Source organism: Plecotus auritus (assembly GCF_963455305.1).
Source record: "Plecotus auritus genome assembly, chromosome: X".
In the NCBI taxonomy this organism is placed as follows: Eukaryota; Metazoa; Chordata; class Mammalia; order Chiroptera; family Vespertilionidae; genus Plecotus; species Plecotus auritus.
In genome coordinates this window covers 98,341,293-98,351,570 of record NC_137784.1, presented here as the reverse complement: position 1 = coordinate 98,351,570, position 10,278 = coordinate 98,341,293, and the positions used below count along the sequence as shown (strand labels likewise).

The 10,278-nt window shown below is 42.5% G+C and overlaps 1 protein-coding gene across 1 annotated transcript in view; it reads right to left on the bottom strand.

The window, feature by feature from the left end:
• Nucleotides 1-230: 230 nt before the first annotated feature.
• Nucleotides 231-10,278, bottom strand: part of SLC25A43 (solute carrier family 25 member 43) — a gene marked incomplete at its 3' end in the record, with an annotated part of 33,426 nt that continues 23,378 nt past the window's right edge. The window contains exons 4-5 of the mRNA XM_080652595.1: nt 1,603-1,737; nt 231-431 (exon numbers count right to left, since the gene is read on the bottom strand). Of these exons, the coding sequence (XP_080508721.1) occupies nt 231-431; nt 1,603-1,737 (336 nt within the window). The remainder of the gene's footprint in view (nt 432-1,602; nt 1,738-10,278) is intronic.

The window sequence follows — 10,278 nt, the reverse complement described above, 5'->3', positions numbered from 1 at the left end:
TGGTGTAATGCCATCAGGGGACAGTCATGTTGGGAAACCTTCCTGGGGTGCAGGTGTTCCCAGGGACATCAATTTGGAACTCAGAGGTGGCATATGGCTGAGTCTTCTCATTTCCAAGAGCAGCAGACAGGAGTACCCTCTCCTCACTCCACAGTTGTGCAATTTTAAAGCTAAATTTATCCGTGATTGCAACACGCCTTCGGTCAGTGCACTTCTAGTTCCATTCAGTTTTAAAGAGTTGGTTTTCTAGAATTTAGTTTTCCAGTTTTGAAGAACTTCTTTAATTCCCGTAATTCCTGGGGTTTCAAACTTTGATCCACCCCTGGGGTCAATTTATAGCTCAGAGGAGACACAATGTAACCATTGTGGTAAAGACAGATTCTCTTGCAGATCTCAAAGGTACCAAACATAACTCCAAAATATGGAACTATCTGTTTAAAATGAAAAGAAAATCATGTTAAAAATCTTAAAAAGTGTCAATGTGTCTGCAATCAATTTGAGTCAGGATAAACTGAGTTAAAGGCTGTGGATAATACAACATAGTAATTCTTTTTTTTTTTTTTAATATATATTTTATTGATATTTCACAGAGAGGAAAGGAGAGGGATAGAAAGCCAGAAACATCGATGAGAGAGAAACATCGATCAGCTGTCTCCTGCACACCCCCCACTGGGGACGTGCCCGCAACCAAGGTACATGCCCCTGACCGGAACCGAACCCGGGACCCTTCAGTCCGCAGGCCGACGCTCTATCCACTGAGCCAAACCGGTCTCGGCCATAGTAATTCTTTTTGGGAATCAGAGAAGATAGGGGTGAGAGTGAGGAATGGCAGAGCAGTTGAAGGGCCTTGGGGAACACAGTTCTGGATTTATATGCACGTGGACAATCTGACACTTCTTGTCAACATATGTTTGTCTTGACTGAAACCATTTATGTGTCAATTAGTACAAGGTTTAGTCCAGAGTTCTTTTTTTTTAACTCCTAGAACATAGTATGTGAATTTTTTTCTTTTTTCAGTCCTCTCCTGAGCATATGTTTAGAGAGTGGAAGGGAGAGAGAGAGAGAGAAACATCGATCGACTGCCTCCCGCATGCACTCCAACCAGGGATGAAACTTGAAACCTACGTAATTGAACTCAATTGACCAGGAATTGAACCCACAACATTTTGGTGTACAGGGTGATGCTCCAACCAGCTGAGCCATCCGGCCAGGGCAGTCTAGAGTTCTTAACCTTTTTTTTGGTCATGGAGTTTTTTGGGAATACAATGAAAGCTATGGATCCTTTCCCCAGAGAGAGGCACATATGCACACACATCTGCATTTTCACATACAATTTTAGGATGGAGGGTTATGTTCCCCTTGGGAGTCCATGAACCCTCATAGTAGGAACCTGTACACTAAATGGTCAGCTCCTTTGGGATGGGGTATCAGATGCACAGGGTCCTCTCTCTTCAGGGCTGACAGCCAGGCTGCACTTGAGGGCCTTGGGCTACCATCAATGCTAGAGGGGACATTTCCATGCAAACTGTCCTAGGAGTGGCAAAGGAACAGGCTAGAACTATAAGAGGCAGAGAAACAGTAGAGACTGACCACTCTTCTCACCTTCAGTAAGTTGGCTGCCAATCCATTCCAGAGCCCCAGTACCCCATGGGCCTTCACTATCTGCCGGAAGCAGTCCGTGGCTCCTGAGAAATGGACATCTACTCCTCCACAGCAGGGAAGAAAGGGGCTCTGAGCCTGACGGGAAATAGAAGATGGGATGAAGTGATGTAATCACCAGGAAATAAATGTTCTAGTCAAATTAGTTGAGGTCTCAAGTCTGGATTCTGGATGCCATGCTCCTGTCCAAGAGGATGGCAAAGAAAGGCTGTAACAGGACTCTTCTTGTTCCATGGGCTGAAAATGAATATGAACATGAAGTAAAGTCATGGCACATTGCTCACAAATTTGTGGCTTATTTTGCTTGGAAGGAAGCAGCCATTTGGGACAGACTCAACTTTACACTTAACGTTCCTTCCCAACGTATGCCTTCTAGACATGCTCAACATACACTCCCATGTACTTAACCTTTTTAAAGTGCTCCTGTTTACTTGTCTGATTCATTCCCTTGTTTATTGTTTATTTTTTAAAAATAGTAACAAACTCACAGATACAAAGACATCAATTTTTATTATTTTTTAAATTTATTGATTGATTGAGAGAGAGAGAGGGGGGGGGGAGATTTGTTGTTCCACTTATTTATGCATTCATTGGTTGATTCTTATATTGCCCTGACTGGGGATGGAACCCATAACCTTGACGTATCAGGACAACGCTCTAACAAATTGACCTACCCAACTAGGGTCTCACCCTCTTGTTTAGACCTCTACTGTGGGACAGTCTATCTGGCATGAGTGATTTGGCTACAATATCTGGGCTGGCAGCCAATGCACTTAGGGGAGCAGGTACTGGGCCTTCCTCCCTGTTCTAGCTCTCCAGGGCCTAACATACTTCTTTGCACATATCAGGCAACTCAGTAAATGTCAAAACAAATTCTCCTCAATATCAGTGTCCCTAGTAGCTTTCCCCAAATATAACTGTTTACCTGTGACCAGGCTCAAATAAACTACATGAATGGTCATAAAGTAAAAAAGATGGCCAATATTTACTGAGTGTTAGGTGTCAGGCATTATTACACTGTGTCCTTTACATGTTCCAGCTCACTTAATCTTCCCAAAAACCTCATGAAATAGGTAATATTGTCTTATTAGCACAATTTTATAGATGACAAAATGGAGTCAGTGAAAGGATAAATCTCCAAAATCACAGAATGTAATAGACAAAGCATCAACTTGAATTTGGGTATGTTTGATGCGGAATGAAGCTCTACACCACTAAGCTACCCTGATGCCCAGCAGTGAGCATGCTATCTTAGCCCTTGATACTCTGCTTACCACACATCAACATTGAATGTGGCTGCCATAGCATGTACACTGAATAAATTATTTATATAAAGACTGGAGCTCATAGTGTGGTGTGAATCAATGCCTCTACAAGTGTCATCCTAACCAAGACCCGGGACCCCGGGTGGGCAAACTTTTTGACTCAAGGGCCACAATGGGTTCTTAAACTGGACTGGAGGGCCGGAACAAAAGCATGGATGGAGTGTTTGTGTGAACTAATATAAATTCAAAGTAAAGGAGCAGAGGGGAGAGCAAGAGAACCGGATAGAACAGCCGGATCCGGCCCGCTGGCCGTAGTTTGCCCACGGCTGTACCTAAACTGACACTCACAACACAAAAGAAAACATGTATTGATGGTTGCTTCCTGCTATGGACTGAATGTTTGTGTGCCCCCACAATTAATATGTTGAAGCCCTAATCCCCAATGTGATGGTATTTGGAGCTGGGGCCTTTGGCAAGTGATTAGGTCATGAAGGTGGAGCCCTCATGAATGGGATTAGTGCCCTTATAAAGAGAGACTTAGAGAGAGGATCTCTCTCACACTACCAGGTGAGGACACAGCAAGAAGGTGGCTGGCTGCAAACCAGGAAGTGGGTTCTTGCCAGACACTGAATCAATCTACTGTCACCTTGATCTGGGACTTCCCAACCTCCACAACTGTGAGAAGTAAGTGTTGTTTAAGCCACCCAGTCTATGGTATTTTGTTTAATAGCTTGAACTAAAACACACCCAAAAAAAGAAGGAATGGTAAGGCTATATACTACTGCTTCTCAACCCTTAGTTACATGTTAGACCAGTGGTCGGCAAACTGTGGCTCGCGAGCCGCGGTTTGCTGCTCTGTTGCCTAATGAGTTTGCCGACCACTGACCTAGACTCTCGATTCCAAAAATTACAGGCTGTTGTTGTTCCTTGTGATTAAGCCCTTATCCCAGTGGTCAGCAAACTCATTAGTCAACAGAGTGGCAAACCGCAGCTCGCGAGCCGCATGCCGGGGTTGTGGGCTCAATCCCCAGTAGGGGGCATGCAGGAGGTAGCCTATCAATGATTCTCTCTCATCACTGATGTTTCTCTCTCTCCCCCTCTCTAAAATCAATCAAAATATATTTTAAAAAACAACCATTCATGCCCTAGCTGGTTTGGCTCAGTGGATAGAGCGTCAGCCTGCAGACCAAAAGGTCCTGTGTTTGATTCCATTCAAGGGCATGTACCTTGGTTGCAGGCTCCTCCTGGCCCTGGCCCTGGTTAAGGCTCATGAAGGAGGCAATCAATTGATATCTCTCACATCGATGTTTCTCTCTCTTCCACTCTCCCTAAAATTCAATGGAAAAATATCCTCGGGTGAGGATTAACAACAACAAAAATAATAAATAAATAAATAAATAAATAAATAAATAAAACCATCCATGATTGGAATCACTCCTAGAGACTGCAATTTAACTGTCCTAGGTTTAGGTCTGGATATCAGCATTTTTGGCAAGCTCCTCAAGTGGTTCTGATGTGCAGCCAGGGTTGTTTAGGCCCTCCAAAGCACAAGGCTGCTCAGGGCTCAGACCAAATCTCCTAGCTTGTTGCTGATACTGAGAGTGCTTGGGAAAAGTACATGGGCCCTAAAGCCCGACTGTTGGACTGAGTCCCTGCTTTGCTACTCACTAGCTCTGTGGCCTTAAGCAAATGCCTGACCTTTCTGAGCTTCAATTTCCTCATCTATCCAATGGGGTAATAATAATACCTACCTTATAGGATTGTTGTCAAAATTAAATGAAATACATATAAAATGCTTAGAACAGCATTTGGCATAGCAAGCACTAAAAAGTAACCACCATTATTAATATCACTAGTGACCCAGCACGTGAAATCACGAGAGACCCAGACCCGCGGGAAATCGCACAAGACCCGGGACCCCAGACCCTGCCACGCTGTGAGACCTAGAGTCAAGTCCCCGCCCACCCGCACATGCCTCACACGCAGCCCCACCCACCCGCGCATGCCTTGCTGTACACGCAGCCTCTTGGTGACTGGTCTTTGGTTGTTGTGGCGTTAGGGCCACTGGGTTTTTATAATATAGATTATTATTTATTATCTAAACTTGGAGAAGAGACAAGTATGCTGAAAACTAAACCAATCCACTTGACTGGAATGTTAGACTGCCATTTGCCCAAACATTATCTTACTAGTAAAGAGAAACAAACATGTCAGGCTGCTAGTTATAGGACCTGAACTTAAACACTCCCACATGACCCCAGGCAATTATCCCATAGATATCTAGTTTAGTTCTATAGATCCCAGGATGGGCATGCTGCTTTTTTCCCCCTTTGAAGTTTGTTACTATTTTGCTTAGAAGACTAAAAGTGAAGATAACAGTAGGATTAAAAATTGGTAAAATATTTCTAAAACGTAACAAACCAACTGACAAAATTATATTAAATAATTTGTAAAACAATAAATAGTATAAAAGTAGGAAAGAGGAAAGTACACTATAAATATTTTTAAACTGAAATGATAAAATGCAGTCAATTGCAACTCATATTCAATATGTGCTAACTTTTGATAGCATTGTAAACTTTCTTTTTTAGTTTTCAGTATATTTTTCTGTTTATTTCTTTTAAAAAATCTTTGTTGAGAGTATTACAGATGTCCCCCGTTTCTTCTCCCTTGTTCCCCATACCCCCTGTTCCAACCCTACCCCAAGCCTTCACCACCTATTGTCTGTGTCCATGGGTAATGCATACTAGTATATGCATATAAATTATTTGGTTAATGTCTTCGACCCCCCACCCCCACCCCGAGATTTGCCGGTCTGTTCCATGTTTCCAGGGCATGCTGCTTTTGCAGCATAGCACCATCTGAAAAAAATCAGAGGAAACAGGTCCTATTTCTGGCTCTGCCACTATCTATATAACCTTGACCAAGTCGTTTAGTTCTTTGAATCTAAGTTTGTTCATATGTCAAATGAGGAAATTGGAATTAAATGACCTTGAATGCCCTTTCTTAATTCTATAATCCATGCTGTTGCCCCTACTGTACATTCCTGACATTAAGCCTTCAAACCTGCCATTTCCTCTGCCTAGCTGAGTCTCTCTTTCTGATCAGAATACATATCACTTCTTCCAGGAAGTCTTCTCAGATCCCCAAAGTCAAGAGCCTAGTAAACACATTTGGTCACCCTGTACTTCTCCTTTATGGCATGTGACACACTCTGTAATGATTTGGTGTATAATTATTTCTTTCATGTGTACTGCCCCTGATAACCCTGGCCTTCTGAGCTGTAAATACCATGAGGGCAGTGACCATGTCTGCCTTGTTTGTGGTTTTATCCTCAAAGCCTACCAACATGCCTGGCATGTAGCATGTGCTTAATATATATTGGGGGAAAGAAGAAGCAAACTTGCAGTAGATCACAATAAAAGACAAATACTTCTGCCGAAACCAGTTTGGCTCAGTGGATAGAGCATCGGCCTACGGACTGAAGGGTCCCGGGTTCGATTCCGGTCAAGGGCATGTACCTTGGTTGCGGGCACATCCCCAGTGGGAGGTGTGCAGGAGGCAGCTGATCGATGTTTCTCTCTCATCGATGTTTCTAGCTCTCTATCCCTCTCCCTTCCTCTCTGTAAAATATCAATAAAATATATTTTTTTTAAAAAAGGACAAATACTTCAAAGAAAGCCAAGCATTTGATGGTTTCTGTGACAAACTTCACAGAGGCCTTCCAGCAGAGATAACATTTCAGGTTGTTCATTCTTTCCATGAGTACTGAAATAAAAAATATTTTTTAAAATATATAAAACTCATACCCTTTGACCAAAGCAATCCTACTTCTAGGAATTTATTCTACAGATATATTTGTCCATGTGAGAACTGATGTATTTTTTTGGGGGGGTATTTATTTATTTACTTATTTATTTTTGTATTGTCCAAAGTTTTACATAAGTTTCCTTTTTCCTCAATTGACACCCCCCCCCCAGTCATTCCCAGGGCAGGCAAGTCCCCACCGTCCCAGTGTCTGTGTCCATTGGTTATGCTAATATGCATGCATACAAGTCCTTTGGTTGCTCTCTAACCCCCGCTCCCATGCCATTTGTCTCTGGATCTATTCTTGTTCATCAAATTATGTTGATCATTATATCCCACATATGAGTGAGATCATGTGATATTTATCTTTCTCGACTGGCTTATTTCGCTTAGCATAATGCTTTCCGGGAGAACTGATGTATTTTATAAGGACTTTTGTTGCAGCATTATTAGTAACAGCAGAAAATTGGAAATAAATTAAATGTCCACTAATACGGGTCTAGTTAAAGAAACAGTACATCTATTATGCTAAGTGAAACAAATCAGACAAAGAAAGACAAATACTGTGTGATTTCACTTAAAAAAACAAAACAGGAACAAATTCGTAGATACAGAGAACATTTTGATGGTTGCCAGATGGGAGTGGGATTGGGGAGATGGGTGAAAAGGGGAAATGGCTAATATCCATAACACTGACACCATCAAAATGCTGGTGAGTGTGTGTAGCGACTGGAACTCTCATTCATTGCTGGTGGGAATGCAGAAAACTGTATAGCCACTTTGGAAGACAGTTTGGCAGTTTCTTACAAAATGAAACATTATGCTAGATCTTGGTATTTACACAAATAAGTTGAAAAGTTATGTCCATACAAAAACCTGCACATGGATGTTTATAGCAGCTTTATTCATAATTGTCAAAGCTTGGAAACAACCACAATGTCCTTGATTGTCCTTAGGTGAATGGATAAATAAACTGTGGTACATTCAGACAATGGAATATTATTCAGCATGAAAAAGAAATGAGCTATCAAGCCATGAAAAGACATGGGGAGAACTAAAATGCATATTACTATGAAAAAAGCCAATCTGGGTGCAGCCACTGTGGAAAGCAGTATGGAATTACCTCAAAAAATTAAAAATGGAACTACCATAGGACTTAATGATTCCACTTCTGGGAATATAACTGAAATACCAATTTGAAAGAATATATGCACCTCTATATTCATTGTAGCGATATTTACAGTAGCCAAGATTGGGAAGCAGCCCATGCCCATCAGTAGATGAGTGGATAAAAAGCTGTGGTACACCCTAGCTGGTTTTGCTCAGTGGATAGAGCATTGGCCTGTGGACTGAAGGGTCACAGGCTCGATTCTGGTCAAGGGCACATGCCTGGGTTGTGGGCTCAATCCCCAGTAGGGGGCATGCAGGAGGCAGTCCATCAATGATTCTCTCTCATCATTGATGCTTCTATCTCTCTTTCCCTGTCCCTTCCTCTCTGAAATCAATAAAAATATATTTAAAAAAAAACTGAGGTACATTTACACAATGAAATACTACTCACCCATAAAAAATAAGGAAATCTTACCCTTTGCAATTGCATGGATGGACCTGGAGAGGTTATGATAAGTGAAATAAGCCAGTCTGAGAAAGAAAAGTACCATATGATTTCACTTATATGTGGGATATAATGAACAAAGTAAACTAACAAACAAAATAGAAACAGACTCAGATACAGAGAACAGAATGACAGCTGTCAGAGGGGAGGGGAGTTGGGAGGCTAGGTGAAAGAGGTGAAGGGATTAAGCAAAAATCACACATAATTCATAGACACAGACAATAGTATGGTGATTATCAGAGGAAAGTGGGCTAGGGGGAGGTAGAAGAGGGTAAAGGAGGGATAAATGGTGATGGAAGGAGACTTGACTTGGAGTGGTGAACACACAATACAATATACAGATGGCATATTATAGAATTGTATACCTGAAACCTATATAATTTTATTAACCAATGTCACCCCAATAAATCCAATAAAAAAGAAATGATTTAAAAAAGAAAGTAAAAAGCCAATCTGAGAAGGCTACATACTGTATGATTCCAACTATATGACATTCTGGAAAACTATGGAGACAGTAAAAAGATCAGTGGTTGCCATGATTTGGGGGAGAGGGGAAGGGTGAATAGGCAGAGCAGAGCATTTTTAGGGCAGTGGAAATACTCTGTATGATACTATAATTAAAGATACAGGCCACTGTTAGACCTGAGCAGAGAAAGGACAATGGGCCAGGTATAGAAACTCACCAGGGCAGAAAGCTCCGGATGCCTAGCAAAACTGGGAAAACAAGAACCTTGCCCCCAGGGTAAACCTTTTCTCAGTCAGCATATCATTGGTCATGCGGTTTGGGCCCCTGATCTTTCATATCACTGGTCAGGCAGTTTAGACCCTCTGACCTTTTCCTCTCTACAGATAACTTCTAGGCCTCGGTTGTATTTCAGCTCCAGGCCCAGAAAAGCAGCAAAACCAGGCAAGTGGCTCTATGGCTGCCTCAGGACCAGCTGCATTGACTAATAACCCCCTGCCCTGGCACCGACCAATCAGTAGAGACCATGACCCTGAGAAAGCACACCTGGAAAACTGATAAATATTCTATTGAGACCCTCCCCTGAGGACTCCCCTAAGATTTCCACCTGCAAAAGAGAGATAAATATGCTCAGGATGGAGGACCCAGTGTGAGCTCTCCCTCCAAGAAGCATGACTGTGCCAATCCCCCACAGGCACATATTCCCTAAACTCTATGGGACCCCATGAGACTTGCAACCAGGGGAACAATGGGCAGTGACAGCTTGTCCCAGGCTAACCCCCTGAACCTGTCTGCAAGGCCGCCTTTTCTCTGACTTCCCAGTGAGCCAAAGCAGCCCAGCCTAGGCTCTCCTGTTGCTTCTTCTATGCTCTTCCTTGTTTCATTGTTCTAGGTATATTTTTGCTGCCATCATGGACCCAGTGCCCTTTGGCTCAGTGCTGTGTAGCCCTTCCTTTTGGATATCCCCATCTCCCAGGCCTTTTCCTTAAATAAGTTCAATTTTCTTTAATCACTGTCTGAGATGGCTATTTAGCCTGCCCACACATCACCGACATAACTTTTCAGTCATTATACATTTGTCCAAAGCCATAAAATGTACACCACCAAAAGTGAGCCCTACTGTTAACTATGGACTTTGGGTGATTGTGATGTGTCTATGTAGGTTCCTCAATTGTAACATGTAGCCACTCTGGTGGAGGATGTTGGTAATGCATTGCACAGGCAGTGAGTATGTGGAAAATCTCTGTAGCATCTTTTCCATTAAAAAACATTTTAAATTAAAGTAAATTGGAATACAGTATTGTATTCATTTCAGGTGTACAGTATGGTGATTTGAAATTTATATACCCTACTAGAGGCCTGGTGCATGAAATTCGTGCGGGGGGGGGGGGGAGGGTGTGTCCCTCAGCCCAGCCTGCACCCTCTCCAATCTGGGACCCCTCGAGGGATGTCCGACTGCCCGTTTAGGC